The sequence below is a fragment of the Lynx rufus genome, unplaced genomic scaffold (genome assembly GCF_022079265.1).
Source record: "Lynx rufus isolate CCGP_SWC_20201006 ecotype Redwood Valley unplaced genomic scaffold, mLynRuf1.p SCAF_6, whole genome shotgun sequence".
Lineage (NCBI taxonomy): Eukaryota > Metazoa > Chordata > Mammalia > Carnivora > Felidae > Lynx > Lynx rufus.
The window spans coordinates 29052934-29070520 of NW_025814878.1; the positions used below are offsets into that span (position 1 = coordinate 29052934).

Consider the following 17587-nt stretch of genomic DNA (forward strand, 5'->3'; position numbering starts at 1 on the left):
CCTCAATCTCATGAACTGTGAAACCACGACCTGAACTGAGATCAAAAGTCAGAGGCTTAACCAATGAAGCCACCCAGCCACCCCTATACAGCCACTATTAACATATGTTAATATGTTAATGTCCTCCTGGTCAATGCCAACACCCAGCAGAAGGATTGGAAGGAAGTATTAAATGTGAGCCAGAATGACCCACAAGATGTAGAAACTAATTGGATATGAGGAGTGTAGAATGAGGAGGAATCTAGAAAGACTCAACTGATTTTACTTTGGGTAATTATATCACTGAGTTAAAGCATTAAGCAAAAGGAGCACACTTTTGATAAGGTAGTCAGTTTTTGACATTTGTAGTTGACTTGCCGGTGTGACAGTACTTTGGCTACATGGGCTGGAAGCTCAGAGGGCAGCCAGAGCTGGAGGTGTGCTTTTGGGATTAGCAGAGAGATTGCCGTTAAAGCCAAAGGATCCAGTATTTTAGCGGTGGGCCATGGAAGAGGAGCTGGTAAAAGAGACCAAGAAATGATAGGAAGCCAGAGAAGGTTAAGATTATAGCATCTTAGAAGCCTCACGAGGAAGAGTCAAGTAGGTAAAAGGACGTGGTTAGTAGTGCGATAGAGGCCGAGTGAGGTTAACATTGGATGGAGGTCCAGAGCGTTTTGCATTTGAAAAGTCAGTTCTGACTTTGTAGGCCGTTAAAAATCATCACTTTCTGATAGCCTTCAACTTGCAGTTGCAACTGATGTCTCACACAAATGCATGCACACATGCACCAACCACATCACATTCTCGAACTTGTGTCTTGAGGATATAGCTCTAGTTCTGCCAGCAGTGAGACATTAATGACAAATCATTTTCTCTCTCTGGGTCTTGATTTCTTCTATAAAATGAAGGGTAAGACCAGATTCATAGTATCTCATCCAAAGTATGTAATAAGAGCATTTGTAGTATCATTTTTTACAAAACCTGACTGGGTCACTACCTGGACTCACTGAATCAGAATCTCCCAGAGCAGGACCTTGGCATATGTATTGTACAAAAACTGTAAGTGTGATTCCCCCCCCCCCCCCCATTTGGTATTTATATGTGTGTAAACGTATATTTAATTGTTTGTTATGGAATTTTTCTTACCTGTTCATGGAAACAGCCATAAACCCATCTCCAGTGATCAAACCTATTTTTCTAATCTCATTCCATCCTGTCTCTCACACTTCTCCTTTTTGTTTTTTTTAAGGAAATCATAGGCATTCCATCATTTCACTCATAATTATCTCAGATTGCATCTCTGCCTGATAAGGGTCTAGGACAGCTTGCTTTGATGAGCATCTTGTTATGAACTGCTGAATTGTGTAGGTTTCAAGTTCACTGTGGACTTAGATTTGTATGATTTTTTTCTACTGTCATTCAAGTTCACCTTTCAAAGTAAACAGAAGCTGCATGTTTATGAGAAAGAGATTCCATGAAATAAGCTGAGCTTGCTCACGTCTCCCTTCATTGGTAGAGTGAATGTTCCTTCTGTGGTTTAACTTCAGTGTTAACTCTCGATGATCTTGTGTCACACCCGTAAGTTACAGTTGAGGGACTCAAGTTTTAGAGAGCTTACGTGACTTGCTAAAAGTCCAAGATGATCTGGTAACCTTTTAATGTTTAGGATTTCAGACATGGAAAAGAAATCTGTTGTTGCACTTTCTGCCATTCTTTTCAGAAGAATCTTGGAGTTGGCAACAGTGTGATGTAGATTCTGGGCTGTTTGTATCATGGGCCGCCCGTCTTTGGTCACAAGTCTGTTTATAATTCCATTTCTGGTTTCATTTAACAGCTCTGACCCAGAGCATCATTGCAGGTATTGTTTTAAGCCTTTGCTTCAGGTCTGGAAACAGTGTCTGGATCTACTTGGGGACCCATGTGAACAATCAAATTACAATATGAAGCACAAAATCTTGTTTTTTAAAGATGTTTTTTGATTTTATAGTGCATAAAAAATACTATATTAGAAGAGAAAAATATTAGAACTTAATTTTGTTGTAAATTAAATGCTTATTACTTCGGAAGTTATTTCAGATCCTTCTTTACAGTTCTCTGAATCTGTGAGTTGGATAAAAGTTTAAGCATTTGGATGATAAAGGCCCAATTATAATCAGGACTGAGACAGTTCAAGATCGCAGAGAATGGCTTCCATATTTCTACCTCCAGTTAGAGTAAGATACCTTGCTAAAATACCTTAGAGTATCTTAGAGTAAGATACCTTGCTAAAATGTCTTTAATTTTCTAAAATATGTGTTATATCTGGCCTTTTTCTTAAGAAAGCTATATTTCCAGTTTGCCCCTTTGAAGATAAAAGGTTTTTCTGTAGCATTAAAATGTCAGCTTTACATTTCGCTTAGTTTTTAACGTAGGAAAAAAAAAAAGAAATATCCATTTTAAAGATTTGACGTTGAATTTCTAATCTAGGGTATAAAACTAAGAGCAATGCAGTGTTTATCAACATGTTATGAAGAAATATTGAAATCATTTTTTATTTAACCAAATAATAAAATCATGTTTTTTTAAAATGAACTTTAGTTCCATATATAAAACATGTGAGGACCATATATGAGATAATTTTTTCCATTATAACACTTTTTGCATGCATAAGAAATTATTATTTTGTAAGTTGTAAAATCCTTTGTGACAAAATTTTAATGGTGTGTTAGTGAAATACTGCTCTTCCTCGGTCTTGCTCTACATCACATAACTTCAGCTCACCAGAACACCAAAAATAAATACATTAAAAAAAAAAAAATAAGAGTCACAGCTGTTAAGACCAAAAAATGTGAAACAGGAAAATTACAAAGATTATACTATTCACAGATTCAGTTATTATGGCTCAAGTTAAGAACAGACTGTTTGCTCTAATGATCAGGCATGTTGTGTCTATTCAAAGCTTGGCAGCTCAATGTAATTAGTATACTAATGGCTTGAGTATTTGATACAGCATGATTCTGGAGCTTAATAGTAATTGTCATACACTAGAGCTTTGGCATCATTTATTGTTTACCATCTTTAGTAAGTATCATTTGACCACACTTGTCAAGATATCTGGAAAAAAAGAAAAAGTTTCCAGAAACAACTTCTAAACTCTTCATGTTTAACCATTATATCTACCGGTTAAACACTTTTTTTTCTCCAAGGGTGAAGGGCATGGCAGATTCAAAGTGAGTCAGACTCTGAATCTGTATATCGTTGTGAGAATTTGGATGGGATGTCTTACTATAGAAACAAACACTGAAGAGTTTCTGTCCTACACACTCATGCAAGCACACATAAATACACATAGACGGACACACGCCTTCCCTGCTAGAAGTTTCTGTAGTCGTCAGGGAGTGTGGCCAGTCAACCTAGGAAGGTGCTATGTGCCATCGTTGGCCCATTGGAAAGGTTTTCCCAGGCACTGATACTCGACTTCTATGTGAAATGAGTTGGTAGTTCCGGCAGCATTCAAGCTGATCCAAAACTGGCCTAGCTCCATCCGCTGCTCACTCAGGGAAAGGTGGGAGAAAGTGTAGTTTCACAGTGATAAGGAGTCTGTATGCATTGCCACTCCCCATCTGCTGGCAAAGCCATAATACGGAGATTACCTAACATTTCACCTACACATGAGACTTCTCAAGTGCCTGAGAAGCTAGTCCGTGGTCCTCTTCCTTCCTAACTATGGGAGAGACGCTGGATTCCTGTGTCAGATGTGCTGCTCTGGGGTGTGACCCCCAATACCACACTGACCCCAGTGCTGTGAGTTATAAGGAAGCCTGGCTGGACTCTCTAAAGCACGGTCTCTGAACTCAAGTAGAAAGCGTAGGCCACAGCCACAGTATTCGAGGCCTTCAGTTTTTCATGAGGTGCCTTATGGGAAAAGTGGTGGAATCCTCAGGCAAATGCATGCGAATGTTGGTGACTCCCTGCAGGAGTAACTGACTGAAGTATTCCTTATGACACTTAATTCCTTCCTTCCTCTCTTTCCCTTCCTGTCTCTTCTCTGTAGAGGAAATACCATGTGGTACATGGAGGCAACTTTTTTTTTTTTTTTTAAGAAAATGTTCCTAAACGCTTTTTTTTTTTTTTTTTTTTTTTGCTATCAAGGCAATACACATTGGTATATGTTATTTTATTCTAGAGAAATGCTATAATGTTAGCATAGCATTCTCAGAACTGTTTTGAGTGATTCATTTAATCAATAAACACTTGATAGTTGGCTACAGATATACAGATATGACTCAGATATGTGGCGTGTAACTAGAACACAGGTGTCATATATTAGAATTACATTACAAAACAATTTCAGTGGAAAGAGGAGATTCTTTTTGACCCTGTAGATCATGGAAGGTTCTATGGAGTTTGATATATTTGAGTTGGGCCTTAAGAAATTGGTAGCAGAAGATATTGCAGAAGAGGAGTAAAACGTGCATGAACACAGGAAAGCCTGGGTGTTTGTAGCAAATTTGATTGGCCTTTTTAATCCAAACAATAGAATGGTGCCACAGGACCATTGTGGGTCCCATAGTGGGACCATAGTGGGGGGAAAGGCAGACAACGGAGGGAGCTTGTCCTATCTCTGAACTCTCAATGGCAATGTATTTTTCTGGATCCTTTTGCTTTCATAACTCATTCATTGTAGACCTTCTATATATAAAAACTTAATTATTATCATCTTACTTCACTTTAAATATCAGCACAGATTTGCCTGCCTTTTTGATATTTTAGGGTTGGATAAGATGTAATTCTGGGAAGTTTTTGTCACTATTATTTTTGCCAAAGAAAACCTGTATGTAAGGATATCTGACATTATGAGTCAAGCAGATTTCCTAACTTTGCTAAATCAGCATAAAGTATCTGGGTATCTGCAAACCCTAGCCTGCCACTCAAGGCCCATCATCATCATCATCATCATCATCATCATCGTCGTCGTAATAATAATGGAATCCAACCAAAATGCCAGTATTTGTTTCTCACTTGAGTGGACAAGGTGGATTAGGGTTTTATGGACACAGACTCTGTGCTTCAACTGTTGCTATTACAATTTCACTCCAACATTCATGTTGTCTGTCAGCTTCTTGTTTTCTGCCTCCTGTGAGGTAATAGGGAAGGCCAGGCCAGCAGGTAGAATGACCAGAGCAGGATACAGCCTAGAGATGAAACCCAAGGCAAAAGTTCATGTAGCATAATCCCTGAGTTAGAAGATACACCGCTGATTTAATATCTACCTTGGAAAAAAAAAAAAGCACACTAGCCCATTAAATGCCCCATCCATTGCAAGAAGCAGCTCATTTTCCACATGTTACAAGTGAAAGTAAATTGTCACAGAATCAAGGAAAAAGGTAACTTAGATTTGCGCCCTATGGGTGAGGTGGAGGTCAGAAACTAGACGAAGTTATCAGGCCAAAAATGTGCCCCAGAAATTGGAAGTCAACAGACCAAGCCAAGGGGCGAGGCTGGATGGGAGAGAAGCAGGCGTTGAGAGGTCTGGGCGTGGGTTGGGATTGGGACATCTTTCAAGGATGGGGCTGAGCACATTTCCCCAGCAAGACCAGTTAAAGGACACTAGGAACACAGTCCCTCTCCTAGCAGATTGGCGAGTGGGCAGCCCTGGAACGCACTGTCTTCCGTGGGAGGGAGTGCTCCCGTGGCCCCTCACTGAGTGGTCAGGTGAGGGCAGCAGGGTTTCGCAGGTTGGCATGAGGCCCCCTGTGGTGTCTCCACAGATGTAACAGATGTTTGCAGCCCTTTGGGGAGCAAAGCTATGGTCTTACATAATCCCACGCTCCTTTTTCGGTTTTAGGAGTATTGCTTCTTTTCTTTGTTATTCTGGTGCTACATTTCACTTGTTACCGCGAAGCAAGTGTAAATCTTTTGGGGGATACCTACATTTTGTTGTAGCCTGATTCTAAAGCCATGTTATTTTTGTTGAACTTTAAAAGAAGTCACATTGGTTCCATGTGTGGTATTTCCATGCTTTATGTTGGCGGGGGTTGGGGGGAAGCAATTTAAGACCATGTACCTTAACAAAATCATTTTGTGAGCACAGAAAATACTGTCTGCTACAAGATTTGTGTCTTATTTATCTACTAAGTAAGTAGACCTAACACAGTGCCTGGTACTCAATCAATACTTAGGAAATTTTAGTGTTTTGTTTTAAATGTTTGTTTATTTTTGAAAGAGCACAAGCAAGGGAGGGGCAGAGAGAGGGGGACAGGGGATCCATAGCAGGCTCTGTGCTGACAGCAGAGAGCCCAATGTGGCGTTTGAACTCATGAACCACAAGATCATGACCTAAGCTGAAATGGGGTGCTCAATTGACCAAGCCCCTCAGGTGCCCCAGTAAATTTTAGTTTAATGAAACAAGGTTTTGTAACATATAAAGCATTATCTTTAAACATAATTTATGCATGCTGTTTGTTCTCAGGCCTGTTCATGGCATATAGTTATGAATAATAAATTGTTTATTGTAGTGGAACCATTAGAAATTAATTAAGCCTAATATGTCAGGTGTCATAGCTGATACTTTGATATGACAGTCCTCACAATCTTTCATTATCTCACTAAACATACAGTTCTTAACATCTATAGGCAAAGGAATTAGAATTGGTCATCATCAGTTCAGAGTGTGTGGTCACAGTGGAAGCTTACTAGCCAAGAGAGGAGCAGACACAATCCAAATGTATAGGAACGTGTGTGCCATTTTTAAAAAATACTCCCAGGAACAAACATTTCTGTGAAATTTTGTCAATGCACAGGAAGATTTTTTTTAAACGCATGCATTGCAATAGCACACAAAGTAACTTCTTTCTGATTCAATTTCATAAATTGCTGCATGAAGAAGCACTCTCTAGTAGATAATACTCAGAAATCAGCACTTAATATGGCAGTAATGGTTATTGCTGTCATTCTTTACATCTTTAAAAATAATTAAGCATTACTGCATAGGCATTATAAAGTTCCCCTATCACCATTAAGAGGATGTTTGAGGTTTGATGTAATTTAGCAAATTACATTATACAGTAGTTAAGGTTTTTATGTAGTGAAGTAAAATGCGTAGTAGTTAAGCACACTTCCCATATAATGCATTGTACAGAGTTACATGTTCCAGCTGCCGCCAGCTTTGTTCCAGTGTCATTATTGCTTTGCAGGCTGACATTCCTCAGGGAGTGATTCGAGTGCAAGCTCCCCATCTTTCGAAAGTTTCCATGGCAATACAGCTAACTGAAGAACTAAAAGCCAGTGATGTCCTTGCCAGGTTTCTCAGCCAAGAAAGGTAGAGGCCTGTTTTGTTTTAATCATTCCACGATATAACTCGCACGCGCGCGCTCTTTCTCTCCCTCCTGTTAAAAAAAGAAGAAAAAAAAAAAAAACTATGGGTGATGTGAAGTGCTTCAAAATTTCATCTTCCCAGCAGAAAAGAACAGACTTGATAACGAGACCGTTGGAATGACTTGAGTTCATTTGAGGTAGTTTATGCGCAAGGGGAGCCGTCTCAGGCAGGATATCTGAGCGCGCCTGTGCCTGCCGTGGCCTTGGCACGTGAGACCCCTCAATATTCTTTCCAGAATATGTTGACTGGAGGTTAATTACTGTGTGTGGGCCATTAGGAAAATCACTAAGTAGGATACAGTGGGTTTAAAACAAATAAAAAAATACAACCTTTTCTATGAACTGTAACAAAAAGAAATGCTTAAATTCAAAAACAGAAAACAAAACAAAACAAAAAAAAAAAACAAGGTATAACGAATTGAGAGAGGATAACCAGTTCCTTGAGCTCTGGAGTCTCCAGGACATAGAGCACGCCTTCCCTTTAGGGACCCAGCCTCCTTTGTTCTGGGGCTGATGGGGTAGGAGGAGTCCTTTGAAAGCTATTGTCCCCCTCTGCTGATTTTAGAGCATACACTCTCTGAAACATTTTACAATACCCTTTTTTACGTTTTTGGAGGTGTAACAAGTGTATTGGGCTTTCCGTTTCCCCCTCATCTCCACTCACTGAAAATTAATTATTTTTTTTATTTTTTTATTTTTTTACAATTCAGGGAAATCCGGGATACTGGCATCTCAGCTTATGAATTTTCTGTTTTAGCCTTCCATAGAATTTCATCTCTGCATTCTAGTGTTCAAGGGCATCAGTGAAGTCTTCTGCCAAAACCTCTCCAATGTTAATGCAATACCACAAGTATTCAATATGTCTGGGCTCTGTTTAGGGCCCTCTGCTAGATGTTGGAAGAGGTATAAAGATATATTTTAAAGTATCTTCCCTCAGGGCTTATAAATTGGGAGAAGAGATGAGCCTGTGCAGTAACAGATGGTGATGAACTAGAAGAGAGGCTTATTGGTAATATCTGGGCTTTTGGTAAGCCAGCACAAACTCCCCTCTCAACAGTACTGTGAAGTAAGCACTTATGTTACTTCTGTTTCACTGATAAGAAAACCGAGACTTTGTGAGGTCACGCATTTCATAGGTGATGGTGCTGAATTCTGAAGGTGTGTTTTCGTCTCCAAAGGTTTCCCTTGAGACACTCTCCATACTCACCAGGATCTAGAAACCATCACGGATCTGGGGCCATTGGTGCAGAGTCTGGGAGTAGATGGAGTTTTAGGGGATGAAGGCATGAAGCAGTTGGATCTTTTCAGATGTCTTTGCTCCCTAAAGGGGGTGTCTGCTTCATGAAATCAATCCCCTTCCTCTGCCCGTCCTCTCCCGGAGTGGGTACCTGAAGATCTGGCCACACTGCAGACAGAAGCCGCTCTTTCAGGCTAGATAGAGTTAATTTATACAGCAATTACTTTTAGGATCCAAGTGTTCAATTTAGTCTGTACTTTTGTTGCTGTGCTTGCAGATGATGCAATACATGACTATGAAGTTGCACAATATATTGAACCGTGACTTTAAAGGATAGCATGGTAGTGGTAGGCATACTGTTAGAGAAGGCACCGGATTTGTGGCAGTTGTCCTCTGCCTATTTGGAGTTTCCGGTTGGGATGCTTTTATTAAATAATAATTTGTTGCCCCCCTCAAGTGGGGTCCATTTTTCTACCTCCTCCCTTCTTGCCATCCTGCTGCACTCAGAGGAAAGTCTGGTAAACTTCTCTATCCATTGCCCACCCTCAAACCCCCAACCATTCCTCAGCTCCTTTCTTTATGCTTGGGGATACTGGAGGGAGATGATGTGGATCCGAGTGCCAACTTTTCTGTTTCATTTTAAGCTAGTTTTGTAATCTCTTTTAAGTCTCAAGTTTTTCATGTGTAAAAGTAGACCGTAATAGGACCCAGATTACAGTCCTGTGATGTGATAACGAACTAGGAAAATGGCCGTGAATCACACAGCACAGTCTGTTTGGGTCATACAAGTGAAATTCTCAGTAGGGGTTTATATGTATTTTCTCTTGCACCACATTCCCCTCTTCTACCACCTGGATTCCACCAGTGTAGGGGCAGTTGGGAACCTTACCTTCTTCCTCTTTTTCCACCCCTACTTTCTCCGCCAAAGAAAACAACACATGAATGACGTAAAGTAAATATACAGTAAATTTCACATTTACTCGCCAGTCTTGATAAAGACTGTTGCCTTTTCTTTAATTATGGATTTGTTGGTTAGCATTATGCAAAACCTTAGATTTACCAGGAAATCCAGTTGAGGTTTCTTTAAAGTGGAACAATGCCTGACTAGGTGGTTTTTGGTTTTTCGTTTTTCGTTTTTGGTTTTTCCGTTTTCTTATCAAGTCTCCCAAAACATTCAGCTTGGTCTTCATAGAAATAATGACTCTTTCAGTAGACTCCTAGTGTATTGGGTTACATACCATATTGTAAATAATTATTTAATTTTGAAAACAAGCATATACCAGTTTCGAAAAAAAGTGAGTTGTCTCCCGGTTAGGGTCTTAAATGTGAGCGTGTATGAAGCCCTAAGTGTCTAGCATGTCACAGACAACAGAGTGGTTGGAGTTGGATAACCAAGGTGAGTCATCAGATGGTTGGTTAGGACAGCTTCTGCTGTACCGTAGTTTTCATAATGGTTTCAGTAAAAGTCAGATCTGCTTTTCCCTGCAATTCCAGGGAGTGTGTGTTTGGGGCCTTGCAAGAGCGGTTCACAAACCTTTCCGGGCACCACAGCCCGCTAGAGAGCATTTGGAAAGCAGATTCTTGGACTTGTTGTAGGCGTACAAACACCAGAGTTTCTAGAACTCCAGGTCTGAATTTTTAGCAGGCTTCTTCGGTAATTCATAGACAGAGTTTTGAAAACCACTGAATCTTACCAACTTTTATTATTTGAACCTGATGTTCTGGAAGAGTTTATTCTTTGAAGAGCATGAGTCTGTAAATGCATCTCTTACTTGTGAAGCCTTCATAATGAATATTTGCTTCTACTTGGAGTATATGTGAGTCCTGTACTCGGATGGCCAGCACAGGGAGGGCTATGAACCCTGCCCTATTCTTTACATTCATCTTGCATAGTGTTGGAGTTGTCAGCAAAGCAAATCAAACACATGACAAATACTGGTTGAATAAGTGCAGTGTGAAAACTAAGATGGAAACATTTCTTTTTATGGTTTGATGAGGACTTTTTGGGCCCCCATGCAAAGTAGTTGATCATGTTAATAATTGTATTGGTAGCTAAAGTGTTATGTTCCCTTTCTTTTTAATTTTACAAATTTAGATGCTGATTTATTATTTTGTCTTCAGATGTATGAGTCCATTTGTTTATTTTAATTTACAGGTGTGACATTTTTATTACCTACTTGGCACACTTAACAGATGGGAAAATACAAATGTTAGATAATTACAGTGTGTCTAAGTTATGAATTTTCCACACAAGCTAGAATTCCCCAAGCACATTAAAGTGATTTACTTGCAAGCTGTTTGATGATACAACTAATCAGTTTGTTTTGTCCCTAATAGTGGGATTGCCCAGACTCTTAAGAAAGGGGAAGTTTTTTTGTATGAAATCGGAGGAAATATTGGTAAGCACATTTTGTTTCTCTTTGTATCGCATATGCGGATTCGACATTGCCCATGCTTCTTATTTATATCTTTGGGGGAAAAAAAGAAATTAGAAGTTAAATATAGTGCACCGTAGATAGCTGATGAATAGTGTGGATTTTTTCAGTGGTCTGACTCTTCTCTACAGGCTCTATTTGAGCTTCTCTGTGCAAATGCCCATCTAATGTTGAACCTCAGCAAGGACAAATTCCCTTAAAATAGTAGCAACTTCTAGAATGATAATGAAGTTTTTCAGCACTTCTTTCCTTTTTATATGCTTACATCACATCTTAATAAAGGAAGTAGCTGTGCTTGTTTAAAGCCAGGATTACATTTTTGTTATGGCTCAGTCCTGGGTATTTTTAGTGAAAGCACAAGTTATTTTTGCCATTGTTGATTGCCTACTAAATAATACACGCACAAACGCACATACGCAGATATATACACATACGAATACAGACACGCTGGTAATTTAGGAAATCAAAATAGAATAAGTGGATTAATTTTGACTGTACTTTATATTTTACATGTTCCTTTTCAGTTATCAGTGGGTTGTACTCCTCTCTATGAAGATGTAAAATATCCTTTTTTTTTTTCTCTTTATTTTAGCCCTTGAAAATGATACAGGTGAAACTGTTAACAAATACTAAATGAAATGGTGTTTAATTCAAAATAATAATTGAAAATATTTTAAGATAAGTTTTGTGGAATTTTTTTCTGGGACGTAAAAATGTTGGTCAATATTGAAAATTTAATGTGGGAGTATGGAGACTCACTCTTAAAATTTAAATAAACAGCAACTCTGTCAGAAGCCTGGAACTGTTAACTCTATTAGCAAGGATTATTTAAATATTTATATATTTAATCTTGCTTTTTACTATTCGATATTGAGAATGAAGTGTTGTTTCTTCGGTAGATTGCAAACTAGTGCCACTCTTAAAAACGGTGAATAAGCTTTTGGTGAACCAAAGCCCCTCACACAAAGTATTTTCAACTTCCTAAATTAATTTGAAAAACTTTCCTTTAGAAAAAGACTACTGTGTTGACTTTTTCAATATTTTGGCCAAGTCTTACAATATTATGGGAGATGGGAAAGGATGAGTGGTATTTTGAAGTCTAAGATTTTAGAGTTAAACCATGAGGAAGAAGTTTAAAATCGCACCCCAGCTTCTGTACCATATTCAACTGATACAATAAAGTCTCTTTGCTAGGAGAACGCTGCCTCGATGAGGACACTTACATGAAAGACCTGTATCAGCTCAACCCCAATGCAGAGTGGGTTATAAAGTCAAAGCCATCATAGGAGACTGAAGCTGCAAATACCCACGAGGACTTCCTTGGTATACTTGCTGGGTCAAGAGTGGAAATAAAAGAAATGGCAGGACTCTTTGTTCAAATGTACCCGACTACTGAATAATGACACTCTGAAGCCTCAAAAAGTTAGAGATTTGTGCTGCCGCCGGAATTATGTTCATTATTAATAATATGATGGGCACCCAAGTATCTCTGGAGTGAGAGGAAGGGGAGTTAATTAGCTTGGAGACCATTCTGCTGTGTGAAAGGTGCCCAGATGTGACCACTTGTTTTATGTGAAACCGTCCTGTCCTCCCTCTCACTTGTTTTCTCCTAAAATCATACGCCTAGTAATCTGTGCTCTTTCTCCTTTTTCTCCTCCTCTTGTCTGCCTTCCCTCAACTCCGGTTTGCTTTTTAACCAAAAAGATCACAGATACCAGATATCTGGCAAGTCGTGAAGACAATACATCTTAAAAGAGACGGACTTCAACAGGATTCCTGTCACTATCCCATGTTAATATTCCGCTCTCTGAATCATTTGTTCAAACAATAACATCCCACTTCTTCCTGCTGTATCACATGAAGTGATTTGCGTGGTTTTCAGTTCATCTGACGTATGTGCACAGAACCGTATCCACTATCAAGAAAATAAGCCTGTCAGAAACTGCCAATTATTACTGAACTATTCAATGTTTATATACTGAGAATGATTAAAATCTATCCATGTCGAATAACTGGATTATGGATAACAGTGAAAGCCAGATCACCTCATGTATGCTGTATTCTTCTAACTGAAATTTATGAAGTTCTAGCTGGCTTTACCTATTGTCATATTAGTATAAATATGCATGATAGTATAATCCAGTAATGGTTGAGAATATATTCTACTGAAAGAGGGATTTTTCTAACTCATAAATAAGGCTGCAGGAAGAATTATTTTTTCTGAGTATGACACAGTCATAAGAACAAGCTCTTGTTTGTGTACTCACTTTAGATAATCAGAGTAAATTTATTTAAAATGCTGTGGAAAGTACTATTCCCAGGGATTTTAGTGCACAAACCATATTGTGACAGTAGATGAGCCTCTGAACTGTAAATAAGAGGAACGAAGTGAGAGATGTTCAATATTTTATGAGTTTAGAGTGTAGTAAATAAAAGGTGATGTAAATGAGTGTTGCACAGACTGTGTTTATGATACTTTTAGTAGTATTTTAGGGACAATTACACATTCTCAGAAGCTCTTGATGTCACTCCAATTAGGAGGGAAAATGCTGTTAATGAGAACAGTCATAAATTTTTAGCATGTTGTTATAAGAACATAAGCCTGTGGATCTGATCACTTCAATAACACTGTGGTGATTTGTGCCATTGCTTTTTTATTTAAAAGATTTTTATAATTAAATGCATTTTTCTAAATTATCTTCTCTTGGCATTATTTTAATCCTGTATGTTTATGAATGTGCTGTATTGTTGTTTATATTTTTATTTTTGCTAAAAGCCACTTCTTTTACGCTCCTCTTTCTCCTGCGTCATTTTTTAAGTGGGAAGACATGCGGAAGATCTAAAATGGTTTCCTGCCTTTTTTCCTTGAGCAAACTTGCGTTCTTTGGGATTTTTTAAAACCATGTTATATTTATTCTGTTTCTGATTTTGACAGTATATATTAATTTCTCAAAATGTCTTATTAATAGAGTTTAAGTTATTGAAAGAAATTGATGATATAAACTCAAATAAGTGTTTAAGACATTTTAGGGAGTGCACAACTTCAAAAAAAAAAAGAGTGAATATAGTGATTAGGTAAATGGCTGCTTAAAGCCTATGTCATCTACCTTTTTACCACATTTACTATTCCCCTGGTAATATGTGGGGGCGGGGAGGGAAACACAAGAGGCTTTTGGTAAGGAAAAGAATACCAGATCTTGGTAAGTATATATGAAGATGCCATTTCATTTCGAGTCCTTGGAACTCATGGTACATGTTCATTGATATTGAACAACATCCTTTAAGATATTGACCAAGAAAGATGTCTGTCTATACTTCTAAAGATGAGAAACTTAGTATAGAGCCTCAAATATAAATGCCCTGGAATTAACCCAGGTATTTTTTCTATAGTGTTTTTTTTTTCCCCCCTAGTGAACTTTAAGTCTTGTGGTACATTAGTTTTTGTTTGTATGTGAGGGACAATAAAAACAGCAAATATATTTTTTATGAATCTCAAACATCTTAATTCTTAGTTGGGGTGGAAAAGTTGAAGATCTGGTGTTTATAGACTTGTTGCCCTGTTAATATTTCAAAGAGGTTTCCTGTTTTCTGAAGTGGATCATTGTCATTTTTTTTTTTTTTACAAGTACACAGTCTTTGCTTATTGCTCTATAGAATTCAATGTAGACTCCTTGCTATCGCTCTTTGGGAAAACCAGTTTATTTTACTGACTTCATGGAAGTTTTCATTATCATCTTTTCCTAATTTTTGTTAAACTGGATTTCATTTTCTGCCTCCTTGTACTGATTTCTCTCCTTCTTGATCAGTAGGTGGCAGTATTGGTCAGGGATTCCTTTGCATCTAAACAATGGGCAGTTTTAAAAGTGAACCTGAGTTATAGGTAAGTGGTTAAGACTCAGTGCCAGGCATTTACAAGGCAATTGGGTGAGAACACCATGGATCTTTCACTTTAATCACTGATTTTGGAAAATTGTAAATAATAATTAATTTCAGAGTTTCTGTGTTCCACTTATTAGTCTGTTTTATTCTTAACCTGTTGAGTAGGGAGGGAGAGAGGTGAGGGGAAGTGGGGTTTTCTGAACCAAGGTGAGACCTTTTGACAATGTCTGCTTCAAGCAGAAGGATCAGGACAAGAGGAAAGACCGTGAACCAGGAAAATAAAAAGGAAGTCTAAGGAGGCCTAATGATTTCTGTCTTTAGCATATATGTGGTTTGTTTTTTCATTCAATAAATATGTACTGGGCATCTACATATGTGCCTGGCATGTTCTACCCTTGAGATACATCAGTGGACAAAATAATAAATTAAATAAAAATAAGTATAATTTTCTAATATTTTGAAAGGATTTAAGTGCAGCGGACCCAGAAAAGAGATGAACAGGGTAAGTGGGATGAAGGGTGAAGTGATAGGTTCACTGTAGTAGTAAATAGGCTTTCATTGAACATCTAATAACTGAACAAAAGCTTGAAGGAAGTCAGAAACTTGCCATGTGTGTATCTGGGAGAAGAGCGTTTTGGACAGAGGGAATAATTAGAACAAAGTCCCCAGAGCAGTGGTGCACCTGGTTTACCAAAGGTTAGCAAGGGTACCAGCAGGGCTGGAGTGGAGTGAAACAGGTAAAACTAATAGATGGAATCCAACACTGGGACAGGGATGGGGAATGAGATCATGGCCTTGTACTAGGACAACTATAATTCATTGTTTAAGACATCTTTGAGAGAGAGAAACAGGGCACTGTTGGTGTGAGCGGTAACCGTGGAGTGACAAGACGTGGTCAGATTCTGGATATAGTTTTCAAGTTCAAGCCTATAGCGTTTCTGGTATGAGAGAAAGAGAATGCATTTTTTGTTAAGACTAATCACAGGGCGCCTGGGTGGCTCAGTCAGGTAAGTGTCTGACTTTGGCTCAGATCATGATCTTGCAGTCTGGGAGTTTGAGCCCCGCGTCAGGCTCTGTGCTGACAGCTCAGAGCCTGGAGCCTGCTTCAAGTTCTGTATCTCCCTCTGTCTCTGTCCCTCCGCCTCTCATGCTTAATCTCAATCTCTAGCGCGCTCTCTCTCTCTCTCTCTCTCTCTCTCTCTCAATAAATAAACATTAAGAAAATAAGAAGACTTGACTTTTGACTTGACTAATTGGAAGTATGAATCTTCCAACACCAGAAATTGGAAAGGTGAAGGTAAATCAGGTATTCTGAGTAGTTAGGAATTCAGGAGCTCCGTTGTGAGTGTGTTGATTTCAAGTGCCTATTGGACATCCGTGTGACAATATCAAATAGGCAGCTATCTGTGCAGATATTTGGGAGAGCGGTCTGGGCTGTGATCAGTGGCACATACGTGACTTTTAACTTTAACCATGAGCTGGCATGAGATCACCAAAGGAGTAAATGTGGATCTGGTACAGAAAATCACCAAGAGATGAGCTTTGGAGATGCCTGATGTTAGAGGTTAGGATGAAGAGAAGGAACCAGCAAAAGAGATTGAAGAGAAGTGACTTTTGGGATAATGACATTGTGAGGTGCCAGAAGTCAAGTGAAGAAAGGCAATCAAAGAGAAGAGAGTAACTGTCATGTCCGATCCTACTTACAGCTCACATGAGCTCAAGGCCAGGAATTGACCCCTGGGTTTACTATGTGGAGGTCATTGCTGACTTTTAGATAAAGTGAGCCGTTTAGGTAAAGTGACAGGGATGGAAGACAGATTATTGCCAGGTTAAGAGAGAGAGAGAGAAAAATCCAAGTGTGAGTATTCGGTGACTCCTACAAATTCTGCTATGCAAGGGAACAAATAAATGAGGTTTCAGCTAGCAGAAGGAGGAGGAGTACAGAGAGCCTTAGCCTTGAATACTGGGCTAAGTAGTTTTTGGAATTTATGCAATTATGTAATATATTAAGAGGTGAGATGGGTGCTGGAGCCCGACTACCCGGCTTACCTAATGTGACCTAAGACAAACCACTTAGGCCTCATTTTCTACTTTGTATAACGAGAATATCAGGGATGCTTCTTGGCAGCCTACTAGAATCAATTTATAAAAGGACTCAGCAGTGTATCTGCCTGATAATACTCAATAAACTTGACTGTTATTAGTATTGTGAGCACTATTATCAGATACAGTATTCTCTCTATCTCATTCAGGGTTGTTGGTTTCAATGCCATATTACTTTTCTACCTGGAAATCACTGACTGTAATTCTTCCTTAGGGGATCTGTGGCACTGTAAAGGGCACAGAACTCCTTCCATTCCAAGTTTTCTCTACTTCAAAGTCAACTCCATTTTAAAGATGATTTGTTTCATTTATAGTAAGTGATGGAATTCTCTTCTGCAACTCAGACCAGGAGGTCCAGGGAGAAAACAAACTCCGACCCAGTTCCTTTTCCTGCCTGATGCATTGTTTGCTCAAAGGATAATCCTAAGCCTCTTCAGTTGGTGTTAGCTGCTCCAGCTGATGAAGGTCCCACTCCATTGTCTTGGTTTTTTTCGAGTTTTTTGATTTCTCAAATCTTACATTTAACAAGTACAGCAATAGTAATTTTCCTTCCGTTTCAGTTGGCCTCACATCTTAGAACTTGGACTTGGCATCCAGC

The 17587-nt window shown here is 38.8% G+C and overlaps 1 protein-coding gene across 3 annotated transcripts in view; it reads left to right on the forward strand.

The window, feature by feature from the left end:
• The window catches only part of ARHGAP18 (Rho GTPase activating protein 18), a 123042-nt gene extending 109338 nt beyond the window's left edge, over window positions 1-13704 (forward strand). For 2 of the 3 annotated variants that reach the window (XM_047102227.1, XM_047102225.1), the window contains 3 exons: window positions 7155-7279; window positions 10910-10971; window positions 12202-13704. In XM_047102227.1, the coding sequence (XP_046958183.1) occupies window positions 7155-7279; window positions 10910-10971; window positions 12202-12293 (279 nt within the window). In that variant the 3' untranslated portion in view covers window positions 12294-13704. The remainder of the gene's footprint in view (window positions 1-7154; window positions 7280-10909; window positions 10972-12201) is intronic. The other variant, XM_047102226.1, reaches the window with a different exon arrangement.
• The last annotated feature ends 3883 nt before the right edge of the window (window positions 13705-17587 follow it).